The sequence below is a fragment of the Symphalangus syndactylus genome, chromosome 2 (assembly GCF_028878055.3).
Source record: "Symphalangus syndactylus isolate Jambi chromosome 2, NHGRI_mSymSyn1-v2.1_pri, whole genome shotgun sequence".
In the NCBI taxonomy this organism is placed as follows: Eukaryota; Metazoa; Chordata; class Mammalia; order Primates; family Hylobatidae; genus Symphalangus; species Symphalangus syndactylus.
In genome coordinates, this window is record NC_072424.2 from 17,814,923 (window position 1) to 17,841,855 (window position 26,933).

General features: G+C 44.5%; 1 protein-coding gene across 11 annotated transcripts in view; it reads right to left on the bottom strand.

The window, feature by feature from the left end:
* Nucleotides 1–575: 575 nt before the first annotated feature.
* The window catches only part of PLPP4 (phospholipid phosphatase 4), a 148,785-nt gene continuing 122,427 nt past the window's right edge, over nt 576–26,933 (bottom strand). For 7 of the 11 annotated variants that reach the window (XM_055247049.2, XM_063625676.1, XM_063625692.1 and 4 more), the window contains 2 exons: nt 21,166–21,336; nt 6,759–7,315 (listed from right to left, as the gene is read on the bottom strand). In XM_055247049.2, coding sequence (XP_055103024.1) covers nt 7,116–7,315; nt 21,166–21,336 — 371 coding nt within the window. In that variant the 3' untranslated portion in view covers nt 6,759–7,115. Of the gene's footprint in view, nt 918–6,758; nt 7,316–21,165; nt 21,337–26,933 lie in introns of those variants that run through there. The other 4 variants (XM_063625751.1, XM_055247073.2, XM_063625740.1 and 1 more) reach the window with 3 other exon arrangements.

Below are 26,933 nucleotides of genomic sequence, written 5' to 3' on the forward strand. Positions count from 1 at the left end.
ATTATTAATTCAACCTTCTTATAGGGGGAATCTGGCTCCCTCAGAGGATAAATTGTATCATTACCTACTGGTGGCAGCAGCAATTAGAGGGATTATAATTCAATTAGGGTTTTAATACCTGATTACCATAACAGTGTTGCCAGTGAAATTCCCCTGCTTGTATCAGAATTGCTATTTACTCTTCAGAGATGCTATAGACTGAGTGTTTATGTCTCCTCCCAAATTCGTATGTCAAAATCTCAGCTTCCAATGTTATGGTATTAAGAGGTGGGGGCCTTTGGGAGGGCATTAGGTCATAAGGGTAGGACTCTAATTAATGGGATTAGTATTCTTATATGAGGGACCCCAGAGAGTTCCCTTGCCCCTGCCACCATGTGAGGACATGGTAAAAAGACAGGGGTCTATGAACCCTGAAGCACACCCTCAGCAGACACTAAATCAGTAGGTGCCTTGATTTTGGACCTCCCAGCCTCCAGAACTGTAAGAAATAAGTTTTTGTTGTTTATAACCCACCAGTCTATGATACTCTGTTGTAGCAGCCTGAACAAACTAAGACAAGAGAGTTTTAGTGCCAGGTGCTTACTTTATTCATGTCTCAGATACCCCAGGAGCTCTGCAATAATCACAACTATCATGGTCTGATATCTTATTATGTTGTCGCAAAGGTACTTGCTGTTTTGATCATTACTTTTAACGGCAAAACTACAATTACTTTTGCACCAACCTAATACATTCTAAATCACTAAACCATTGTGAAAGGTCCTGTAAGGTTGGTGTTATTCCTGTTTTGCAGATGCAGATGCTGAGGCTCATGGGTGTGAAGCAGTTTGCTCAAGGTTAAGTGGCAGAGATGTTGGCAGGGCTGCCTGGCCCCATTCTAAGTGGTTCTTTCCTCTGTGCCATCCTTGAAGAGCACCCTGTATGTGGATGAAAGCAGGTGTTTAGCATCACAGTGTGTGATGTCCCCAGGGCATCTGTGATGGTGTTCTATGTCAGTCTGGGGATCTTTCCAGGGCAAAAAAAGAAGAGACATCACATAGCAAGAAGAGACGCCACCCATCACACAGCATATGTTGTGTTAAGATATTACTGTCATTGTCTGTCACTGAGAGCATTATCATTCCTGATCATTTACAGAATCCACTGGCCAGTAGTCATGGCAGCATCACTGCAAGCACTGGGATGAAAAGATGTCATCAAAGAATAAAAAGGGGCACCGGCTGTGGTGGCTCATGCCTGTAATCCCAGCACTTTGGGAGGATCACAAGGTCAGGAGATTGAGATCATCCTGGCTAACACGGTGAAACCCTGTCTCTACTAAAAATACAAAAAATTAGCCGGGCGTGGGGGCGGGCACCTGTAGTCCCAGCTACTCGGGAGGCTGAGGCAGGAGAATGGCGTGAACCCGGGAGGTGAAGCTTGCAGTGAGCTGAGATCGCACCACTGCACTCCAGCCTGGGCGACAGAGTGAGACCCTGTCTCAAAAAAAAAAAAAAATGAATAAAAAGGGGCATGTTTCACAGTCAAACAGTTTCTTCATGGCAGTACTTTTCAGAGCCTTTAATATGCTATTTTACATTTGGATCTGTAAGAGGAAAATTTAGAATCTATTAATCACATCTGTATTGTATTGTATTTTCACAAAGCTGGACCAGTTCTGTGAAGTTCCCTTTGAGAAACACTGGTGTGAGGCCATCTCTTCTTTTCCTCTGCCTTCACACAAACAAAAACTGCTTCTAGATTTCTAGTTCTTCATTTCCTCTACTCCCAGACAGCAGCAATGGTGCAAATTACATTAAAGTATTTATCCTAATTGAGACTGAACTCCTTTGGCCTGGGATGGTTATAGCCAGGGGCTATCAAAGCCATTTTCTAATATACTAACAGTTCTTCTTGACTAAAGCAGGCACACATGTCCCCAAGCACATGGGGTGCTGAGAAGAGATAGGACATGCCCATCAAAGTTCTAAAGGCATAAACACAAACACACGTGCAACGGAAAAAATACTCCCCAAGGAAGCACACATCTTTAAAATTCATGGTAAATTTTACACTGAATTGGCATTTTACTTTTTAAAACTTAGGAAAATGGTTTTGCTTTGTTGTTGTTATTGTTGTTGTTGTTTTGCTTTTATTTGTTTTGAACTGAGGACAGAGAGCAAGATCCAGGCACTGTGTCAGGCTTCCCTCGAAATGCTACTGTAGCTGGATGTTTCGTGTGTGTGTGCCAGAGTTTGGAATCACTACATGCTAAAGACTTGGGGAACGTGCCAGTTTAGATTAACTACTTGCCAGGCATTCTCTGAAATTTCCACTTGGGGTTTCCATGATGGATGAACCAACCTTTGGAAAGCTCGGTTTTGACAGGTGGGAGTGGAATTTTGAAGCCTGGTGTCATCAATGCAGTGCTCTGCACACCTCTTGGAAATAACTCTTCCACATCTGGAGAGCTGGGACTGATGAAATTAAAGCTCTTCTTTAGAAGATGTTTCAGTTGTGAGAAACAGAAAGCAGCTCTAGTTGGGGGAAAAAATGCATGCATTGGCAGGCTCTGAGTGGCTCACAGTACTGAAAGAAGGGCTGAGCAACCATTTCAGGCAGGCAGGAAATGGGGCAGTCTGGGGTATGTGGAAGTAGAAGCTTATGTTTTTCTTCTCTAAGAGGCTGCCATTAAGGTGGCTCAGCTCTGTTCCAGCTCCTAGGAGTGAGACTGAGATTGGCTCACCTAGGCTGAGTGTCTCCCTTTTGACCAGTAGGTTTGAGTGGGGAGGGAGAAGGGAAGTTTGCCAGTCATCATTTCTGGAACCCTAGTCTTGTGTGTGAGGATTTTTTCTAAGGAAGGAAGAGCCTTCCCAAGTGGGGTCAACTCCAGATGTGAAGAGGAAGCAGATAACTATGGATGTGACCCACTTGTTCTGAACCGGAAAGAATGGGACATATCTTAAGTGATAAGTAATCGGAGGTGAGAAAACAGTGAGTTTAAGGAAAAGAACAGTATCTTCAAAATGGTAAAGCTGAGGGGAACGTGCCAGAACCTTCAGCGAGATGGAGTATGCCCAGACAACAAGGACCACGGCTTTAGCTACAAAAGCTCTTCAGGAGAAGGGCAATTCAATAGGGCTAAATAGATTGACAAAAGACCCGGCTCTTCTGCTCAAATTCTAACCCACTAAGAAGACATGTGAGCCCTAAAGGAGACTGCAAACAGCCTGCTCTACATTTTTATGTGACTGATGTGCCATTTTTGTGTTTTAATTAAACAAGTTTGGTGCTGTCACAGACGCTGTTCATTGTCAACCCAACGGCCATTCTTTAACCCTTTTCCCAAGCAGGTAGAATCTTTCTCCTGCAAAGAGACTGAAAATGCTGGATGTTCACTCCTCCAAGCCCCCATGACTTCTGGGGGTGGCCATCTAACATCATTCTAGCCAATGCAAGTAAAGGAAATATTTCTCAGGGGTGCTGGGAAACATTTTCTTCCCTGATAAACAGACCCACAAGTAGAGTTATCTTGTCACATGACTAGGCTCCTTTCTTTCTGCGTTTGAACATGATGGGATGAGGATGTGATTCTTGGGGATGCTGCAGCCACCTTGTGATCATGAGGGACAATCACTGGCATACTGAAGATGGTGGAGCAAGAGGATGGGAAAGCCTGGGGGCTTTGAGACCACCAACCTCTCAATTTCTTGTTATTTTTAATCTTAATAAACCCCTACTGATTAAGCTTCTTTCACTGGGGTGTATTGTTGGTTGCATTCTAATGTATCTCAGCGGAAACAGTTGCCCAAGGTAAAATCAAACAATCTCACATAATGTGAAGATTCTTGACTTCTCTTGGGGGAATATGTGTTTGGGCCAGGCGTGGTGGCTCACACCTGTAATCCTGGCACTTTGGGAGGCCGAGGCAGGTGGATCATGAGGTCAGGAGATCGAGACCATCCTGGCTAACACAGTGAAACCCCGTCTCTACTAAAAAATACAAAAAATTAGCTGAGTGTGGCGGCGGGTGCCTGTAGTCCCAGCTACTCAGGAGGCTGAGGCAGAAGAATGGCATGAACCCGGGAGGCGGAGCTTGCAGTGAGCCGGGATTGCGCCACTGCACTCCAGCCTGGGTGACAGAGGAAGACTCCATCTAAAAAAAAAAAAAAATCAAAAGATCTGCCCACACTGGTCCTGCCTTTCTATCCAGCAAATAACAACCTGGAGCTAAAGAGGGTCAGCACCACTTCCCTGGGGTGTGTGCTTTTAGTCTTCCACAGTCTCTACTATTCCTTAATGACCACCCCACTTGCCTCATTCACTGTATTCTCTTCCTAGTACCTCAAGGTATCTGAGCTTGTGGCTGCCGATCTCTTAACATGGACTCTGAGTAAGTTTACTCAATGAGGAAGAAATTCCGGCAGCCCACAGCTCCCAGGGTGGGCTCAGACTCTTCACATTGTGTGTAACCTGCTTTGCCAAAGAGACTGAATTAGGAACCCCACATCCAAAAAAAATCAGGGGTTGAGGAATAAATGTTCTCATTATGGCCATTTAATTGGTACGCTGTGATGTTATATTTACTTCACATGAATAGAGCATGAAATTAAAATCTAAGGATCTGTAAAACTGCCTGCCTTTTGTGAACTGGCTTACACTCTTCATTATGGCCCCTGAGGATCCTACCATCAGCTTCATGTTATTACATCATTTGTAATTTTAATTATATTTTAATCAAAGCTTTTACATGGCCAGTCTTAGGATTTTCCGTGTAATTATCAGCACTAATAATACTCTGTTGTTACTTTGCAGAGTACTTCCTGGCCATTTATCTTTAAATAAAATTATTTATATTAAATTTGCACTTGATGGTCCAGAATTTTAAGTCTTTATTAACTGAAGTACAACCCTTTTCCTTTCCTCTTGCTCAGATAAAACTAGAATCAAATAAGAATGTGGGCCACATCAGGATGGGTTTTTTTTTTAACAGTAGCAAAGGATTTTTTTCCTACATTTCTATTTTGGGCTTTATTTTTGAAAATTATAGAGTTTTTAGTTAAATTAGAGTATTGTTTAATTTTCTAATTTTAAATGAATTTTAGCTCAGAATTTAAAATTATGTCTTTTCAATTGCTATGATTTATCTCTTAAAATATCTCACATTCATCTTCAAAGTTGCTTGCCAATGTAACTGCTATAATTTTTAAAAAATCAATGGCTTGACTTTGGATGAAAGTCAATTCAAGCCTCCCCCTCTCCCACTCCATTCATGGGACAATCACATGACTATGCCAAAGCCAGTTTGGAAGGACCAGAGCTGGAGAGGGCTGCACTGGGGCTCATGGAGCATAGTCAGTGGTACATGCACTCCAAGCTTAAGCCCATGGAGCTTAACAGAAATGGCTGATCAAAGATATTCTGCACCAGAGAATTCTGCAAAGATATTCTGCACTCTGAGAAGCATCTCAGAGTGCTTCTAACTTGCACACGCAGCTCAGCGTTCTTTGGCAGCCACCCGAGTCTCTCAAAATGCAGTCTGTTATGCTAACTGCCCAAAAGCAACACTCTTGGCCAGGTGCAGTGGCTCACGCTTATAATCCCAGCACTTTGGGAGGCCGAGGCGGGCAGATCACTTGAGGCTAGGAGTTTGAGACCAGCCTGGCCAACGTGGTGAAACCCTGTGTCTACTAAAAATACAAAAATTAGCCAGGCGTGTTGGTGGGTGCCCGTAGTCCTAGCTACTTGGGAGGCTGAGGCACAAGAATAGCTTGAACCCAGAGGCAGAGGTTGCAGTGAGCCAAGATCACGCCACTGCACTCCAGTCTGGGCGATACGGCGAGATTCCATCTCAAAAAAAAAAAAAAGTGACACTCTGGATAGCAAAGATGCATCACCTCATAGCACCCAGGCCCAGGAATCTGAAGAACCACATGGTACATCCAATCGGAACTGGATGAAGGGGATGCTCCTTGCCTTGAAAAAACAAGCTGGCCAAGGAGCAGCGTGCTCTATACTCAGACTGAAAAAGGTTCATATTGACTGGCTGTATTCAACAATGCAAAGAGCTGAGCAAGAGACACAGCACATTCCTGATTCTTTTCTTGTACCTTCTACCAGAGTCCTATCATGCTGAAATATTGCCTGCTAGATAGGAACAGGAACACACCACCACTTGGAGAATCCTTAGAGCAGAGCTCTGCAAAACTCAGATCCTAAAGGGGAAAAACTCTCAGCCTGAAGTTGCTTCTTATCTCCAATGGCCACTCAGCCACTCCCTTGAGATGAGCCCCAGGCATGCGTTTTCTGATCTGTGAGATCAGTCACACCACTTCTTGCAGAAGAGCCAAGTAAAGCCCCCATGCCCCAAAAATTCACTGTATGAGGCAGAGCTACAGAAGTGGCTCCAGAAACTTAGACTGGAAGATGGGAAGGATATTGTGCCCATGAACCCTCAGGCAACTGCAGTGGCCTCATCCCCCACACATGCACTCATGCATCTTCATGCTCATTGTGTTTGGTGGAAGTCTGTGCATGAAGTTATTAATTTTATTTGCTTCCAGATTCAATGATTCAAAAGCCCTGGAAATGCTCAAGCTGTCACTCCAAGTTTCAAATCTATTTTAGAGACGTGGGCTATGAGAAGCTGATGGCTCAGAAAGGTTCTGAGCCTTTGCTTCCAAGCTCAGCACCTGGAATGACCACAGACAGAGCTGGCTTTGGGTCTCTGAGAAACCTGCTGCGTCTCCAAATGACTTGTTGCACTGGGCGGCCAACACTAAGTCTTCCACGTGGGAGGTTTTATTATGTTTTACAACCATGAAAACATAGGAAGGTGGCTGTTACAGCAAACATTTCAGATAGACGAATCGGCCGAGCTCCCCAAACCCCACCTTCACAGCTTCTTCCACATGTCTCTAGAGATTGTTCCTTGCGTCCTTCACTTGCAAATTCAAGGACGTTGGAAGTAGACATTTAAAGTAGCAGGAACACCATCAGTGAAACAGAAGCAGAAGGACGATGACTTTGAGAAACAACTGATGAAAAATACACTACAGAAAACCATTTCTATTGTGTTAGGATGTCAGGGTGGCAGATGTGCCCAGGGCTTAGCGTCTATCCTCCCAGGACACTGGTCATACGGGGCCTTCGGTGATCCCCTCCAGAGGCAAGCTGGGTGCGCTGTCGGCTGTGGGCCTCTCCTCTTTCTTCAGCGAGGCCGGGACTCGCAGACTAACGTAGGGTTTATGGCAAGCTGTGTTGGCCAGAGGAGGATAGTGCTGTCTGTAGCAAATGTATGCAAAAATGAGGCCGATGACTCCACCCACAAAGGAATCTAGGCAGGAAACAGCAGAGCAGGAAAAATGAGTTACCATTTGTTCAAATGTGGCCAGTTATATTTTCCAGAAAGCACTTTTCCTTCCTGTTCTAGGACCTGGTTTGCTTACAGGACCCCCTGAAAGACTAAAGGAAAGAAACCACAGTGGCCTCTGTAAACTGCCAGCATTTCTGGTACTTATATATTAAAAAATGAGTACTTGATTCTTTCTTCCCTGTTTTTTGTTTTGTTGTTGTTGTTGTTGTGGTTTTTGACAGAATCTTGCTCTGTTGCCCAGGCTGAAGTGCAGTGGTGCAATCTCGCCTCACTGCAGCCTCTGCCTCCTTGATTCAAGTGATTCTCCTGCCTCAGCCTCCCAAGTAGCTGGGATTACAGGCACACGCCACCACTCTCAGCTAATTTTTGTATTTTTAGTAGAGGCAGGGTTTCACCATGTTGGCCAGGCTGGTCTTGAACTCCTGACCTCAAGTGATCTGCATACCTCGGCCTCCCAAAGTGTTGGGATTACAGGCGTGAGCCTCCACACCCGGCCCTTCCCTGTATTTCTTTAACTCACACCTGAGCATTGCATAAACTCAGATTTGTATTCCTGATTTTTGAAATCAATTCTAAATTCTGGAGGAAGAATTCAAGCCATCTCTGTAGGATCTAAATATCTTGGGAGCTGTAATTTTTTTTCTTTAGTAAGTTCCCACCAGAGTCCTGTAGTATTGCTGGTGTGCTGAAGAAAGGCCAGCGGGTGCCAGGGTCTCTGCCTCGTGGTAAGTGGTTTCCCAGGGATGAAATGAACCTTCTGAGTCACAAACAAAGTGAATAAAACATTTTAAGATATGCCTGTGTTGGCAAACTCAGCAGATCTCTGGTGGGAAGGGCTCAATTCTCTAACAGCTACAGATCTTACCAGCTGGGGAGGCAAGAGGGGAGCAGGTGAGGCAGGGGGGTGCATCTGCAGGGAATATCAGCTCTCCGCCCCAGGGCAGCCCCTTGCCAAAGAGAACACTCAGGTAGTTCTCAATAGAGACCTCATAAAAGCAGCTGACATAAACAACCCTCGCTTAGTATCTGTGTGTGTGTTCACTTTAACTGTCTATAGGTTATTATTGCTGAAAAGATTCTAGTCCAGTGGAAAATCTCCCCTAACAAAAAAATTTGGAACTCTTGTTGAACCGTACAGACTTCTCATAGGCAGGCAGGATCAGCCCCATTTGCCCCAGAAGAATTGGGCTTGAACCCGTGGAGTCCTGATCCTGCAGTTGCACTGGTCCGTGGTGCTGTGTCCACACCCTGGCAGGTTCATTCCAGGCTTGATAACCACATGACTCTCTGAGGTCCCAGCCTTCAGGATGCTGCAGGCCCACGGGCTGAAGGATGTGTCCACCTGCATTCAGGTAGGGGGCAATGGTTTTCCTGAAGGATCAGTGCTCAGGATGGCAAGTTTCCCAACGCTTCCCAGTAAGCAACACGCTATATAAAGACTTCAGTTTAAGTCACAAACTAATGTCCCTGCATCTCCTGTAGGTGACATTTTGAGTGGTTGTCAAAGAAATGTATCTTTCAAGAAAACAAGCAGCTCAATGCTTAGAAATGTGCATTGCACCTATCCGTCTTTTTGTGATCCTGTTATAGGTATCCTGGTTCTATCTAGATCTAACAGGATAATTTCTGAGGACAGGGACAATATTTTCATATTTCAGTATCTTTCATAGAATTGCTTCTACTTTCAGTTTCTATGAAGCTAATAGTAAAACATGAAAAGTTCTATAATGAATAGCTTTATCTTCTTTAAAACAGATTTAGTAATTTCATGCATGTAATTTTATTAATCCACAATAGAAAAGCAGGAAAAGAAGTATAAATAAAAGAAAAGCTCTTTTATTTTAGACATGTCCGTGATGGCAGCATAAGCTTTCAGTGCATGTAGACCAGGGGCCCCCTACGCTGCTCTGGAACTGGACTTGGGACACAGCAGCTGGTGATGTTCTCTCAAGAGCAAATAGGCACAGCCCATTCTCCTGCTTGGCTGACTCCTTCCCACTACTGTAATAGAACAGCCAAGCCCCTGTGTCATTCAAGGCTGCATCCCTGGCCCTGCCAACCATCCCAGCCATTTCCCCTTCACTCATCCTACCGAAGCCATGGTCTTCCCTTTAGTTCCTCAAATACATGTGCTGCTTCTCCTCTTGGGGCTCCACATGTGCTGTTCCGATCCTGGATTCCCAAGAATCCTTTCTCCTTATGCCTTCCCCTAATCAATTTCTATTCATATTTCAGGGCTCAATATAATTTCTATTCATATTTTGGAGCTCAATGTCATTTCTATTCATATTTCAGAGCTCAATATCATTGTGCAACATAGCCTCATCTGACCTCCAGACTAGACCAAGTCTCCCAGTTACACATGTTAATAGCCCCTCTCCACTCCCTGTGCAATCAGAGTGGTGAACAATGACAAATTGTGCAATTGTTTAATGTTTAATGCTGGACTCAAAACTCTATTAGGGTTGGCTGTTGATTTCTTCAACACCTTGGCCAACACCTTGCTCACAGCATAATTATGTTTGTTGAGGGAAATGGATACATAGTAACTCAAGGTTAGATTGGGTTGCTGTCCTGTGTGTTTTTGGTTATGCCCCTTTCCCATTCTGGTCCTCTTGATGACCTCATTAGTAACATATTAGCAAGGAACCACAAGTACAAGGTGGCTAAGAGGCCTTGTTATATAAGTGTTCCAGGAATTTGATCCTGAGTCAGCCTACTGAGGCCATACATTGAGATTATTCGGAGACTCTACCAAGATGCATTTAGAAAATAGGTCATATCCCCTAGCACTTTGTGAGACCAAGGAGGGCGAATTGCCTGAGCTCAGGAGTTTGAGACCAGCCTGGGCAACATGGTGAAACCATGTCTCTACTAAAAATACAAAAAAAAATAAATAGCCAGGTGTGTTGGCACGTGCCTTAATCTCAGCTACTCTGGAGGCTGAGGCAGGAGAATTGCTTGAACCTGGGAGGTGGAGGTTGCAGTGAGCCAAGATTGTACCACTGCGCTCCAGCCCAGGCAACAGAGCAAGTCTCCATCTCTTAAAAAAAAAAAAAAAAAAAAAGAAAAGAAAAAAAATAGGTCATATCCTGTCTTTGGTTCAGATAAAATATCAGTTAGAAACAAAAGTCATTCTAACTAGTCAAAGGGAGAGACCAAATAATTGTCACTGCTTTCTCCCCATGAGTTCAAACTTCAACAACTGATGAACACAGTGTGACTGAGCAGTACCTGTCTGGCAGAAAGGCAAGGAATACATATTCTTGTCTGCTCAGACTTGGTGAGCAACCATCAGGGAAGGGGGGGATTGGAGGACAGCAGGGAAAGCAAGAGGCATTCCCAAGAATGAAGAAAAGGAGGCAGCAGATCCATTCCCAAGAGAAGACCTGTTGGCCATTTGGAGGCTCCTGGGGCTGTGGTAAGGTAACCACCACTTATCCTCACCCCCGATCCAAGAATCTTCCATGCTGAGAAATCCTAAGGCTAAGACATTGCAGCCCCTACCAGGGCAAGTTGCTTTGCCTCTCTGAGTTTCCTTATCTCTCACATGTGGATCTCAGTATCCGCCTCATTAAGTTGTGATGATAATTTAATAATATATTACCTTCTAACGATTATTTCATGGAGCATGCCAAAATAGGACAGAAAAATCATATCCATCCTTGTTATCCTTTTGCCATTCCTCTCACATTCCACTCCAGAGCTGCTGGAGGCTTTCTCATTCTGCTCCATCCTTCTCCTCACACAGCAACTCAGCGGCTTACAGATCTCACCTCTCTGGCATGGCTACATTTTCATAGCATTGTAAATAAACTTCTAAGGAACTTAAAAACACATTTGTCACCCAAGAAATTGTAAAGCAATATGTACCATGAATTCTGGAGCAGGGCCACAGGGTGTAATTAACATGATTAAATGAAGTTGCTTAAATGAAGGATCTCTTCACTAGCTTATGGCCACCAGCCTATAAAATGTGTCAGGCCTTTTTCTAGTTCAAGGTCTTAGAGTTGCACTATTGTTTTGTTTTTCCTCTAACCCCAGGAAACAGTCCCATGAGGTATTTCTATTAGCATCTAAAATGATCCACAACATCTGCAGTTGAGCCATTAACTAAACAGACCAAAGAGCAAAACCTACAAATAACACCATTCAACATTCTATTTTCTGAAGCAGCATTTCATTAGGGGGATCATTGACCAAAAGACATCAAACCATTCCAAGAATGTTTCCCAGATTTACTGACATAGCAGCATGCATGGAAATGACAATTCCTGCCAATTCTGTTTCCCATTTAATGGAATGAGTGAAAAGTGATATCACAGGTGTATATGGGAGTTATTAGAAGTAACAAGGGCAATGAAAGGTCTATCCAAGCTGCTTTTCAGCAAACTCATTTTGGGGCTCTGTTTATTACAAAGGTGGCGAACAAGATCCAAACAATAACTTACTTTATGAAGGAGCTTGTCATCAATTGCCTCAAGTGGGCTATTGCTATTTTGATAAAATCACATTTGTATCCTCTTGATAGACAGGCAAGCAGGGGACAAGAAAGCCTTTATTGGGGGAAAAACACTTTGGATTAACTTCGCCCCAAATCAACTGGAAGTCTCAAAAGGGAAATAAATGGATCTCAGTGTCTTTGGAATACAAAATACTTCTGTCTCCTTACGTAGCACTGATGCCATTCATTCATACACATGCACTGCATATGTATCAGGGGTCAGGCATGATGGCCAAGCCTAGGACATAGGCTGAACGAATGGGACAAGTCCCTGCTGTCCCAGAGTTTCCAGCAAAGAGGCAAGACAGACACTAAACAATGACAGCCATATCAGCAATTTGCAGCTATGATAAGCACCATGAAGGAAACGCGTGAGGGTCTGTGAGCTCACCCAGCACAGAGACCTGGGCTATTCTGGAGCAGAGGTTTTGCTGAGGACATGACCCTCAGGCTAAGACCTGAAGGATGAGCAAGAGTTAACCGGGAGAAGTTGAGGAGTAGAGGAAAGGAGGGCACTGGTGGTTTTCCAGGTAGAGAGAAGGGTATGTGTGAAGGTGCTGATGACAAAGGAGGCTTGGTAAATCTGAGAAACTGAAGACAGACCCATCTTTTAAGAGAGGGGTAGCGTCTTTGTAAGACTACAGGACACAAGTTGACCAGTCATCTGACGTGGGCTGGAGCAGAACGTTTTCCATGTCCCTTTGTGGTTCTGTGGTGCCCTCAGCATGGACTGGGGCCCTGCTGTCTCTCTGGGCTGCCATCTATGCACTCTGTGGTTTCACACCTACCACCTGTGGGGTTTCCTGTTTCTGAATCTATCTCCCTGACTACATGTCATTATCTAGGACTCTGGGATGTTTCATTTCTATTTATTTCCCAGAGCTCAGCAGACTTTTATGCAGTAAATGGGGAACTGACATGAGCTGAACAACATCTACAAGAGGCACTAAAGAACCAACATCACCGGCCACAAAGGGCCACACATTGTATGGTTCTATTTATGTGCAATGTGCAGAATAGGCAAACCCACAGAAATAAAAGTAGATCAGTGGTTGCCAGGGCCTGGGGCACAGAGGAATGAGAAGTGATTGCTGAGAGATAAGGGTTTCTTTGGAGTGATGAAAATGTTCTAGAATTAGATAGTGGTAATGGTTGCACAACTCTGGATATATAAAAATGTTTCTATACTTTAAAGGGAGAATTTTATAGTTGAGAATTATTAAGAAAGCTGTTCTTTAAAAAGAGAGGAGAGAATTGGCACCAGATCAGCCAGATAAGCTCCAATGGTAGTGGAAAGAGTGACTTTCAATCAGGCAGCTTGGATTTGAATCCTTACCTATAACATTGGCAAAAACCCTGCCCCCTTGTCATGAGGTCAAATGACAGGAAGGACCTTATGAGTTCTGCCATACTGAGGTGCCAGGCTGCCCTCATCTGTTGTGGTACAAACAAGCAGAAAGGCTTCTGAAGATGTGCCGTCAGGTCCTCCAGAAGATCATCCCTTCTGTCACCATGGCAGCCTCCAACATCACTAAGCTGGCTTGACTTGGGACCTTGTATGCCTTGGGCCCCATGACCCAAGGTACTAGGGCAAAAGTCAGCTCTGGCAAACTCAACAACTGCATGTGATTTTTTTGTTGTTGTTCTTTTTATTCTTTCCAGTGATTCTGCTACTTGTGAAGCTTCATGTTTCTGTGACTTTGAGTTTCTATAAAAGAGCTTACCTAGCAGGAAGGATGCACAATAGACCTGGTACAGTATAAGCTGAGAGGACAGCAGCTGTGTCCATCTTACTCAGTACTGAGTCCAGTGGAGAGCACGCCTGGTACACAGACACAATGACAAGAAGAAAGGAAAGAAGGAAGGAAGGAAGGAAGAGAGGAAGGGAGGGAGGAAGGGATTATTTACAGTGTAACCTTTTGTTTATTTTTAAAAGGAAAGAATGTGTAGAGAATAAGTTAATAGTAAAACCAGCCCAAAGAAAAAATGATGCTAGTAAGAAAGGAACATGATTTAGTCAAAATCATTTATTTATTCAGCACATAAGTATTGAAGACTGTTATAAATTTAATTGTGTCCTTTTGAAAGATATGCTGAAGTCCTAGTCCCTAGGACCTCAGAATGTGACCTTATTTGGAAATAGGGTTTTACAGGAGTAATCAAGTTAAAATAAGATAATCAGGGTGGGCCCTAATGCAATATGACTGGTGTCCTTATAAAGAGCGGAAATTTGGACACAGAGACAGACACCCGAAGAGGGAAGCTGATGTGAGGACACACAGAGGAAACACCATGGGAAGAGAGAGGCAGAGATTGGAATTACGCTGCCATCAGCGAAGGCACATCTGGGGCTACTAGAAGCTGGAAGAGGCAGAGAAGGATCTTCCCCTTACTGATTTCAGAGAGAGGGTGGCTTTGCCAACACTTTGATTTCAGACTTCCAGCCTCCAGAATGGTGAGACAATATCTTTCCATTGTTCCAAGCCACCCAGTTTTTGGTACTTTGCTACGGCAGCCTTAGGACCCTGATACAAGTACCTACTATGTGCCATGCCAACAACAGAGACCTAAATCTCTGATCACATGGATATTATATTCTAGTGCAGAGGCCAGCAAACTAAGTGAACACGTTCCTTTACATATTGTCTATAGCCACTTCTGTGCACTACAGCCAAACTGAGTAGTTGCAACAAAGATCTCATGGCCACATACAGCCTAAGATATTGATATCTGACCCTTTACAAAGTTTGCCAACCCCTGTTCTAGTGGTTAGACACAGATAATAATCAATACATAATAAATGACATTTGTCAGAAGGTGGTAAATGCGCAAGAGGAGAGGGACACGGCATGTGGGGAATGGGCGGCAATTCAAGTGGAGTGGGCATCACAAGAGTGAGAAGGTGACACTTGAGCCCAGTTTAGGAGGGAGAGGAGAACAAGCCATGTCCACATCTGAAGAAGAGCATTCCAGGCACAAGGGGGAGCCTGTGGAAAGGCTCTGAGGTGGGATGGGATGGGCCGGTTCAAGGAGCAGCAAGCAGCTCAAGCGATGAAATCATGTGAACGAGGAGGACAAGTAGCTTGAACATAGCATCAAAGAGGTACGGAGGGAGCAGATCTTGTGGACCATGGAAGGACACAGGCTGTGATGCTGAGTGAAATGAGAATCACTGGAGGATTTTTGCAAGAGTGACATGTGCTAACACAGGCTCTAAAGGCACATTCCAAATGCCGTTGAGGGCCAAAAAAGGAAGGAGGGAGCCAGGCTGAGAGGCTTCTGCAATGATTCAGGCAACAAGTGATGATCACTAGACCAGAGTGGGAAGGAAAAGTTGGAGTCTATAAATATGCTGAGCAAGAGGAACCACAGAACATCAAAGAAAGCTGGGAAGAGACAGGTTCCCTTGAGTAAAACAAAGGAAGGATGCCAGTGAGACTTGGGAGCAATCAACGTCCATCTTCCCTGGGAATTACGTCACGGGGAAACACCAGGGCTATCCCGGAGGCAGGAAGAGGGCAGAAGTCCTGACTGAGAATGCCTCTCTTGAGGCTGAAAGCAGGCTACGCAGTGGACTTTGACCGGAGGGAGGGGTGAGCCAGGGGCTGAGGCTTCTTATGCTCTCCTGGGCACCAACACAGAGGTGGGTGGACTTAGATGGGCAGTCAAGGCTCAGAGGTTCCCAGACAGAGGTGGGGGTTGGCAGCCGATGGTAATTGTGACTGTGGGCCCTGCCACACAGAGCAGCCGACTGTGGAGGGAAAATGAGGTGAGATCAATTCACTTGGGCTGAGGATATTAGAGGGAGAATCTCAGTGTTTTTGTTCTACCCAGGGCTGGCAGCTTTTTGGCAGGAACAATCATATTGTTCCAAGGGATCTTTTTCAAGTCACTTCATTTAGAAAATCTACGGATTGCTTCTGACAGCACAAGGGAGGCCTGGTTAACAGTGTGTGTCCCTCAGCCGTGTGTGTGTGTGTGTGTGTGTGTGTGTGTGTGTGTGTAAGAGAGAAGCAGACAGATGGAGACAGAGACAGAGGGGAGGGAAGGGGAAGGTGTTACTCAGCATAAGGCTTGCATGACATAGCTGGATTTACACCCCTCCCTAATTGTTTATCTTTAAGAAATGAGACCCCTGTGGTAAAAAGTTCCCTTTGTAACTGGACTACCTGAAACTGGTTAAAACCAAGATAGCTAACAGAACAACTTCAAGAAGACCTCAGCCTTCATTATAATCTAATTTCCATGCTAAATGACACTCTCACTAGCACCATGACAGTTGACAATTGCCATGACAACAATTGGAAGAAGCCGTAAAAGGAAGGCAGCACTCTGGTTCCCAGGAGTTCACCATCCATTTCCAGAAAAAGAGCCGATTATTCCTCCCCTAGATTTTACTACCTGACCTCTTCATTAGAGAAACCCTATATTTTAATCCCTTCACCGCTGACTAGCTGAGAAGTTCATCTGAGAGCTGTGTTCCCACTTCTTCATTCTTTCCTTTTTTTCTTTTTTTTTTTGAGAGAGTCTCGCTCTGTCTCCCAGGCTAGAGTGCAGTGGCATGATCTTGGCTAGCTGCAAGCTCTGCCTCCCAGGTTCACGCCATTCTCCTGCCTCAGCCTCCCGAGTAGCTAGGACTACAGGCGCCTGCCACCAAGTCTGGATAAATTTTTTGTATTTTTTTTTTAGTAGAGACGGGGTTTCACTGTGTTAGCCAGGATGGTCTCGATCTCCTGACCTTGTGATCCGCCCACCTTGGCCTCCCAAAGTGCTGGGATTACAGGCGTGAGCCACCGAGCCCAGCCCCCACTTCTCCATTCTTTGGCCATGGAATAAAGCTTACTCTGCTTGATGCTCACTTTTGATTTCATATAATGGCTCTGTCACACTGAACAGGGAAGGATCCCATCCTTTGGGGCTACCGGGTTTATCAGTAACAAAAGGAAGAACTCAAGAGAGTCCTATGAGTTGTAGAATGTCATCAGGCTTTGAAGCAAGGGTTTCTCCAAAGGGAATAGCTTCTGCCTGGGCTTCTTGAGGCCAGAAGTATTTTGTGGCACATGAAATAGTCCAGCACAATATCCAACTACCAAAACACCTGCATTTGCAGGGTCAGTAATCTCCTGAAGCTTGGTAACTACATTTAGTTCATTTCAAATCACAGACCCTTCACAGCCCAGTCTGGGAAAGCAGGCGAAGGCAATAATGGCCATCTTGAAAACTTCAGCCCAGTTAGACAACTGCGTCTGTGACTGACCGAGAGGCTTTCTAACCTTAGTCTGGGTGGGAACAAATGACTGTGTCATTCCTTGAGACCTGTTTCCCTAGATTACATCCAGAGGGGGATGTTCTTTCTTATAATGAAACACCACGCAGGCATCCAGGGCTGCTTAAAATGACCTATGGTTAGAGAAACAAGTGTTTAAAATGTTACCTCCAAACCTAAAGTCACATGGGGAGAGGCTGGTTTCAGGTGCAGGGACTTGAGGGGTCAGGGGAGCTCATTATTAAGTCCAGTGATGGAGCAAACACCACATTCCTGCCACTAGTAGTTGTAACCCTCCATCGACAAGAAGTCGTAATCACATAAGAGCGTGAATAGAGGCAGGAGTCAGTTTAATGACATGCTTTGCTCTTTCTCTGCATTTATTTTCTCTAGTATGGGGATTCCACAAGTTTGAGCGCTGTTAACCACTTTGTTAATCACAAAGATGAGCCTGTTTGAGAGGGCACTGGGCTTTGTAGTTAGCATCATCTGTGAAACTCTCCAGCTTCCAGTTGACCTGCAAGCCAGAATGTCACAAGGACACAGGGCACATCAGCCACACAGAGATTTAGTATTGATCCATCTGGTTTTGTGTCTGGAGAAGTTCTGCTAAATGTTTCATGTCTCCTTCCTTATGCCATGGACTGTGCCTCTGTATTTTCCTCACTTAATAAAACAATAGATTTGTATATTTGGAGTGGGCTGGGGAGGCAGAAAAGACCAGGGAGTGTCAATAACAGAAAATAACCATGATAATGGAGAGAGAGAGTCATTGGAGATTATGGACTATTTATTGGATATGTATGTGTAATCGAGTAATTGGATATATTTCCACATTAGGCACAGTGGCTTAAACCAAAATTAAAATGGAGTCATAAAATCTCACAACATGAATGCTGTTAACTAAAGTCTATAATGAGGAGGACTTGAGTTTTGCTGATGCTAATGGGACTCCATGTGAATTCTCACCATGATGGATGGCCCCCACCCACAGTCACTGGGCAGCTCAGTTCACCAAAGGAAAACAAGTTATTTATCTTAATCAGGCATCCTGCCTCAAACATCCACCTACACTGCAGTTGAAGACCTCACTCTGTATCCCTCCTCCCAGTGGGAAACCTTTGAGGTCTCCTTGATTTCTCCCTTAATAATTGAGTGTTGAATGAACAAAACTTCCCACTCCAGAACATTGCTGCTTCTTAACATGTAACAGGGAAAAGAAATATGGAGCTGGGGTATGATGTAGAACAGGGGTTCTCAACCTGGGCAGTATTGACATTTGGGGCTGGATAACTCCTTGTTAGTGGACGAGGGGTCTTGTGATTGTAGGACATTTAGCAGCATCCCTAGTCTCTAACCCTCCACCCATTGGATGGCAGTAGCACCTACGCCTCAAAGTTGTGACAACAAAGAAGATGTCTACAGACATTGCTAAATGTCCCCTGAGAGATTAAAAACAACTGGTGTGGACAGTGGCAGATAGCCTTATGAAGGGGAACTCAGGTAAAATGAGCCCGACTCAGAGCCCTTTAGAGCATCCAAGGGAAGTTGTGTTCCTCTCCTGGCTGACTCCAAGGGTATAAGTTGAACAGATAATGGCAGAGCTGAACTGGTCCTTGGGCTATATCAATAACCCGTACCAAGAGATGCACATTCAGTTTGGCCTGCAGAAGTCTACCATGATGCAGTTTTTGTTTGATTCCCAAATATGGTTCTAACCATCACTGAACATAAATTCTCTTGCTTTGCTTTCCCAACAGCCCACACAGGATGAATATTCTCCCTTGACTGCTCACAGTTCCTTTCTGTGCCTGTTGGGTAGTATGGTTTCAAAGCCCCAGTTGCCAACAGGCCTTGGGTACACCAGCTGCAGCATAAATTCACCATTCCCTAAAGACAAGAGCTGTGATTCCACATTCCTTTACTCTGGCCACGTTACACTACCACAGACAGGAAATGAGGAACAAAATGGGGTAGGGCCAGAGAGTGCTGAAGACAGGCCAGCCTCACATCCTACATTGTCAGTACTATGCAAAGGCTCTTACTGACTCCAAGACAAAGGAAAAATTGATTCAATTCTGAAACCCCCAATCATTCCCCGATTCCAAAGTGGTTGAATAAAAGTGAAAACCTGGCATTCGTAGCTTACAATAAATCATGTTCCAAAAAAAAGTCTGCCTCCAAGTCAGTTGTTTGGGAAACACAATGCATCCTTCCTTAGAAAAAATGTACTAAGCAACAATGATACCACTTTGCATGTGTGTAGTAAATTTCCATTTACAAAGAACATTTGGACCCATTATTTCATTCAATCTATGAAAAGCTCTGTGAAATATTAGGGATTGTTCCTGTGCTCAAAGAAGAAACTGGCTCACAAGGGATCAATGAGAAGCAGTCCATAAAAGGCCATTTGGCCCGTAATATTCTTCATGGGGAAATGCCCTAACCCACATAGGTGGGAAACAATTTTGTGGGAACATATTCCAATGGGGGGCTGTGCCTGTGTTTTTGTTGGCCCAGTAACTCTGTCCGTCCTTCCATCTCATGATGTGGCTTCTTATCATCCAGAATTTCATCCAAGTCACTGATAAAAACAGAACAAGGGCAGGTTCAGACCTGTGACCCTCTTCTGACCTCCCCCATCAGGAGGGCCTCAGACCTTAGTAGCACTTGATGCTTGCTGCATCCACCTGTCCAAACCATGTCAGCATCTCTTTCCCTATACCCTTCATCCTCCAGCCCAAAGCTCCTGCTGGGGTCACAGAACACCCAGAGCATGAGTTCCAGGAGGATACAGGGTAGGGATGAGGCCAGGAAGGAACAGGAGAAGCTGTGTAGTGCTGGAAGGAGCACAAGGTCTCCAGAGAAGATGAGGAAGGAGGGGTTGTCAGCTAGGAGTTCCCCTCAACCCTGTCCCCATCCATTGCTTCATTACCACTGCAACAAACCCCCAGAAAAGGTAGGAAGAGGGCAGTCCTGCAAGGCAGCTGGCTGCAAAGACAGAGAGAGGGAGGAAGTGAACAATGCCCAGCAACAGTCGGAAAACAAGAAAGGGAGAGGAGGTTTGGGTCACAGACCTATCATGGAAGCCCATTCACCCAAAGCAGCTGGATTCAGGCACACTTTCTTTGCTTTGTTTGGTTAAAATTGACACATAGGGTGGAGCTCTTTACCAGTGCTTCTTAGACTTCATGAGCAATGACAGGCTTGCTTATTATCCAGGAAGATTCTAGGCCACTGCTCCAGATGCACCCCTAGAGAGTCCAATTTCTAGATCAGGGCAGCCTGATCAAGGTGATCCGAGGATTGCCCTTGGGAAACTCTGCCCTAGACCCCATGCTTCCCAGAGGCCACATCTCCTGTGGACATCACCTCTGTCTCAGCTCTCTGTGTGCTCTGGCAGGTGGTGGTTGTCTTTCAGACAGACTGTGAGCTGCAGTTTGTCTGCAGAAGGACATGGCATGGTTTAGTTATATTTCAGGAACAAGCCCCTCCCTTGTTTTGTGTTATTTTGATTTTTAACAAATATCCCAGGACTGATATATATACAGGCAAACCTCACCCCAGGCTTGCAGCTGCTGCTTGGAGCATTACTGGAATGAATCCCTGGCTGGATGTACCTTTCGGAAGAGCATCCATGGTGACAAATACGTCCTTGTAGGCTGGATTTGATAAGCAAAGGAAGCCAAAAACCACTTGGCACCAACTCTGAGGACTGAGGCAGTGATCCAGCAGGAAAATCACATTTGGGTCTCAGGCCAAGGGTGACTCTAAACCAAAGGGCCTGACATTCTGGCAGGACTCAAGCAGTCTCTTGGAGCATGAAGGAGGAAGAAGAGCTCCAATTCTTTCCCCAGGAAGGCCAGACCTCACTTGAACCAGCATATTTGCTTCAACATTGTGTCTACTCTGTCATTTCAGCCCCCTCTGGCTTCGGACAATGGGCACTTAGCTCCCCACAATTGGTGCATTTCTATACCCATCCCTGGAGGAGAGGGGCAACCACAGTGAGGACTAGTCAGGCCCTGGGCAGGGACTCACCTTGCCAGTGATGCTTGTAGTCGCACATGCGGGACAGGGCAATCATCATGGCGCAGTACAAGGGCAGGATGGCAGCACAGAGCCGCCAGCTCTTTCCCCGCCCACTCTCGGTGAAGCAGTGCAGCTTGCCCGCCAAGTAGAACGTCGTGAAGCCAAGGCCCGAAAAGGCAACTGCCAAACAGAAACAGCAGGTGTTACTCTAGCAGGTGGTGAGTAGCAGGGACTCAGGGCATGCTGGGCATTCCGTCTGTTGTCTTGCACACCCCCAAGGCCAAGGCCATGTTGGCACCAAGCACTATCTAGGCAATCTGTGCTCCTGCTAGAACCACGCTGCTATGAAACTTTCAGCCATAAGAACAATCTTCCAGGGTTACATGTGATCAAAACCTATTTTATTTCATCCATTCATTCAATAGTTACTTCAGGAGTCTCCACTTTGTGCTAGAAAGGCACTGCACTAGATGTGGGGAATAAAAAGATGCATCAGATGCTATATCTGGAGTCAAGAGGCTCATGGTCTAGTTGAAGGACATACCATGCTAAGAGATAATTTTAATATAATGTGATAGATTCTATAAGAAACAAGTACATACAGAGCAAAGGACTGTGAGAACTGCTTAGATCTGAAGGGTATGGGAAAGTAAAGGGGCTAGGATCAGCCCCAGGTTTTTGGCTTGGGAGACTAAGTATACAATGGTGGCATTCAGTAAGATGGGACCAGCAAATGCTACAAAAGAGTGAGTTTGATGGAGAAGTCAGTGATGACAAATACCTTGTTTTCTGTCCGAAATAATGGTTATTGTTTTTTCAGAATTGCAAAGACAACTCATGGCTGTGCTAAATCCATTGTCAAAAGTGTAGAGGTCTGAGTGTAGCATATATAAGCCCCAAGCTTTACCTCCAAGCAGGTATAAAACACAGTTGGGAGCTCAGTGAGATTTAAGGTGGGAAGGGCTTAGAACAACGGTCCTCAACCCTGGCTATACAGAGTCACCTCTAATACCTGGGAAGCTTTAAAAAATACTGATAGCCAGGTTCCATTGCCAGCCATTCTGTTTGTAGTGGTCTGGAGGGAGCTGAGAGAAAGAGAGAGAGAGAGACAGAGAGAGAGAGAGAGAGTATGTGTGTGTGTGTGTGTGTGTGTGTGTGTGTGTGTGTGTGTGTGTGTGTGTGCGTACTCCCCAGATGATTCTAATGGTGGCCACAACTAACCTTAGAGGCTTTTATTGAAGGCAGGTGCTACAGTTCCCCATCGCTCTGGACACCAGTCTAATCCAAACTTTCTTCTTGATTAGAAAGTACTTCTGAGGGGGTGGAGCTCCTAGGTAACCAGCCCACACAGTGACTTGGCAAAACGAGTATTATAAATACTCTCAATGCCAACACACCAGCAACTTTAAGAGACTGCCCAAAGCCCTGAGCCACAGTCTGGGCATCATGCAGGCATTTGTGACAAATGCAGATCCTCAGGTCCAACCCACACCTACTGAGTTAGAATCTGCATTTCACAATATCCACCAGCAATCTGTGCACACACTGCACTTGGAGAAGCCTTGGCCTAAAATACATTCATTGTCTTTATAAGAGACTTTGAAAAGTCCATCTTAAGAAAATAATATAAAATATAAGGGAAATCTAGAAGATTTTCTGCTCAAAGTTATTGATAAATATTGAACAACTGAAAGTGATCAGTACAGAAGAATAGATAAGCAAGCTGTGACATTTCCATGTAATGGACTATGACGCAATCATGAAAACCACATGATTATGTAACAATATAGACAATACTTAGGATGCATGCTAAGTGAAACAAGTAGGACCCTAAACTGTAAGTTCAAGATAATCATTACTAGAGTACCAAACAGCGAACAACCTGCAGCTTTTCCAAATTATCTCTGATAAGAATGTGCCTTCTTAAAAGCGATCTTGGTTACAAACACAAGATTATACCAAAGTAGAACTTTTTTCAGCAACCAAATTAAACAAAGTTAGAGTGGTTTAAAAAAAATTTTTAATGGAATATTAAACCAGGTTTATCCTAGGTATAAAGATGCAGCAAAAGAAAGTAAATGCAAATATGAGTGGTGTGTGCATTGAAACACTTCTGCATAATGATTAGCACTCAAACATTAGAGCCGTGCCATTATATATTAAATATTCTGCTTAAAGTAAAAATATGTGGGAAGAAACTGCATGGCCCAGCCCTGCTCTAGATACTGTGGTGGAAGGTTATTAAGTGGTTTAGGTGATGTTCTAAAGTGGCCCTATTTGGCCATCATCCTAGCAAGCACAACAACTTCTTAAATTCTATCCTCATCCACTTTGCTCTGTTCCTTCTATTCATTTACATTCTTCCTTGAGGTATTCCAGTGGGAGATGAGGCTGGAGAGTTGGCTCCCATTGGTATTGACCCCATCCTGAGCTCTTTCAGGAGGAATAATGGACTTTATTGAAATCAGGTGGCTTAGCAAATTTATCCGCCTAATTACACTAAATGCGGGAAGCACAAAAAAACTGCCCTGGGGCTTTGTATGGTTTTGGATGAAAGTCTCCAAGATCTGAATCAGAGGAGAGGCAGCCTTGGGTGTTGCCAAACTGGCATCTCTTAGGGAGGGAAACAAACAAACAAACAAACAAACAAATCAATGAACATAGGGCAGCTGTTGAGCAGGAATTTTTATGTGCCCCCATAAAAAATGACTTGGAGACTTTAAGACATATGAGTCATCAGCTTAAGCAACCAATACTGCCTATAGCACCTCCAGGCACATCCAGGGCGTGGAGAAGGGGAAGGGCCGTGGAAACCCTCCACTGTCGGGCAAATGGTTTGAGGTGAGATCCTCAGCCTCCGCCTGATTTCTCTGTCTCAAGAACTCATATTTGGCCAGCATTGGCACCCCAGCTCTAACTCATTCTTTGAAGGGTAGGTAAAATGTATTCTCTCCCACACACTGGGAGCCAGGACCACCACTGTGACCCCTCCAAAATGTTGAAGCCTCTGCCTCTTTGAAAAAGAGGAGGCATTCCAAGCCATCTTTATAGGCTATGTGCAAGGGCCTAGATCCTGTGGGCACCCAGCAGCAGCCAGTCTTCCTGCCCACAGACTATTGGGCCTTTGAATATTTTTTTTAAACTCCACTGTGTGCCCTTACTTTCCTAAGTTACACAATGAGGCTCCAATTTCATGCTGAACCTCATGCTTGTCACTTTCTTACTGATATTTGTACTGTTCTTGAACTAACATAATATCCTTCGACAAAGGACTTTTGAGGCCATTCCCTCTGGCCCAACGGCATGTCTGAGCTATGGGAAGCCTTGGTTCTCTGCACTCCTGTTTTTCCAGTAACTACCTGAGGAAGAATGAGACTCTACCAACCCATACTGAATTAGTATGATTTCATAATTTTTCTGCCACTCTTCCTGGCAGCTAAGGGGTTGGGGATCAAGATGCAATCTCTCCCGTGAGCCATCTCCCACCCAACTCTGAAATCCTAGGACTCTAAATCATCAAGGCTCAGATTCAAGTTCAACTGGGAGGAAAAAAAACTACAACAAAAAACCAGGAAGGCTGTCCAAGACATGTTTTCTGACTCTAGCCATAGGACATCCTACTCTCTTCTCAAAGAAAACAAGCATTTTACACACTGTGAGGAGGGGGAGGGTGCTATATAACCTTTCTTTCTAGCATGGAACAAGTTAAATGACCTGCATTCCAAGTGAGTATCTGTCCCCCACCCTACCCCCATCCTCCCTTTAAGCACAATCCTAGCTTTCTGCTTGATTAAGAACTAAAACTGAGACAATAGCATTCAAAGACTTAGGGCATTAAACATTTTTAAACATGGGGATTATAAGAAGGGACAAATGTACTCATATCCTGCTAACATTACCAACAAGAGAAATATGAGTAGAAAACTCCCGAGCCAGTGGGATGAGAGGATATTCGGAGTCTACTTGTCCTGGACAAACTTGTTCATTTGCTCTCCAGAGTCGGAGACACACAGACCACCCACACACACCTTTACTACTGATGGGAAGGAAGTAGGCATAGTGACCTGTGGGAAGAGCATATGCCCCTTGCTTTCAAAGCCTTGTAGTAGGTTTTCTTTATTTGTAGCAGTTGATTGTTAATATTTATGTGTTGATCTGTCTGTGAGTAGGAAAGATGGTCTAAACTAGGAAGAAGATGAAAGATAATGGCTTTTCACCCTGTTTCTAACACTTGTGATGCTCACTGGCTGTTATGAATGAGGGTAGATAGGCAAAGCATTACAATAAAAGGAGCTAACATATGCGGTAACACCAGGTCCATCCCATGAACAGGGCTATCTGCCTGCCTGGTGACACTGAAAACGAATCACTGATTCTTCTCTCCAGCAACCCAGATGAGTTCAAAACTCTTCCTTTGCAAAGAAAGGTCTAGTCATTGCACTAGCTTCGGTGCAATGTTGTAGTTTTCCCTTCAACCCCAGTTGACTCTTAAACCAAGTGGAAAATCTTTGGACCCTACTGATTGCAAGAAACACAAAACTGGCACCAAAAAAGAAAAATCTTTAAAAAACAAATGAGATAAGAATCAGGAAGACAGATCCTGCTTTTTATGTTGTATTTTTTTACTTTTGCTAATTATAATACATTTCTCCAAACAAGCTGATAATTTCTGGCACTGAAGACACGATTGTGCTCTGATGAGTCAATCTATACAAACTTTCCATTTTGGGATGTTCAGAGAGTTGGTATCATCTTCTCTGAGGGAGAAAGGCAACGTTGGGTAGTTTAATAAACCTTAGTGTGGAAGGGTGTTTTGCAGAGGATGTAAGTGCATCTCCACAAGACCATTTGAAACTAAGGATGTGGGAAACAAGCCTGCCTGGTCAGTGCCTGCCCACCCTCATCGGCAGGAGGAAACTATGCCAAGCAAAGCAGGCAGAGGAGCGTTCTATCAGAAGGACAGCCAGGTGATCAAAGGTTGAGTACCTCCCATGGGCCAGGCACTGTGCTGGAAGCTTTTCATTACGTTGCCTCATTTCACCCCCAGAACAACACAATGATGTAGTCATTAGGCCATTCTACGAATGAGAAATGGAGGCTCAGAAAGTACAAATCATTAACATAGGTGCGATGCAGCTCTTTAGAAACTATGAGTTCTCTTTAAATAGAGAAAAACCACAGATGTTCTTAGCGTTATTGCAGTTACAGCAATGCTAACTGCCCATTTGTTTTCGTACCCCCAATCAGGGACATGCCCATCAGGGTCACTGCTGAAGCTCTAGGACTGAACACACTGCCTGACAATAGGAGGCACCCAATATGTAATGCCCAAATGAATATATAAATGGTAGAGACCATGTATTCATTTTACGAATATACCTGGACCCTATTAAGTATTCTGGCAAGAGGCCAAGGTCCCTGGGGACAGAAAGACATGAAGGGTCATGTCCTTTATCCCCTGTTTCTAGACAGGGTGATACCTGAGCTACCTGAGCCATGTGAGATTTTCATCTCATGATGGAAAGGGTTGTACAGTCTTGTTTGAAAATGAGCATTGGGGAAAAGGAAAAGGAACTCCAAAACTCCTAATTAGTCTGAAAGCAAATGTCAGAGGCAGGAAATGCAAACAGAAAAAAGCAGACTATAAACTCCTTTTCTTACCTCATGTTGCATTTTCAAAGAGGATTTTGTTCTGAGAAAAAGAATCAACTCAGGCTCAATGCACAAGAAGTGCAGAGGAAGAACAGTGGTGGGAAGAAAAATGATAGAGGGAGGAA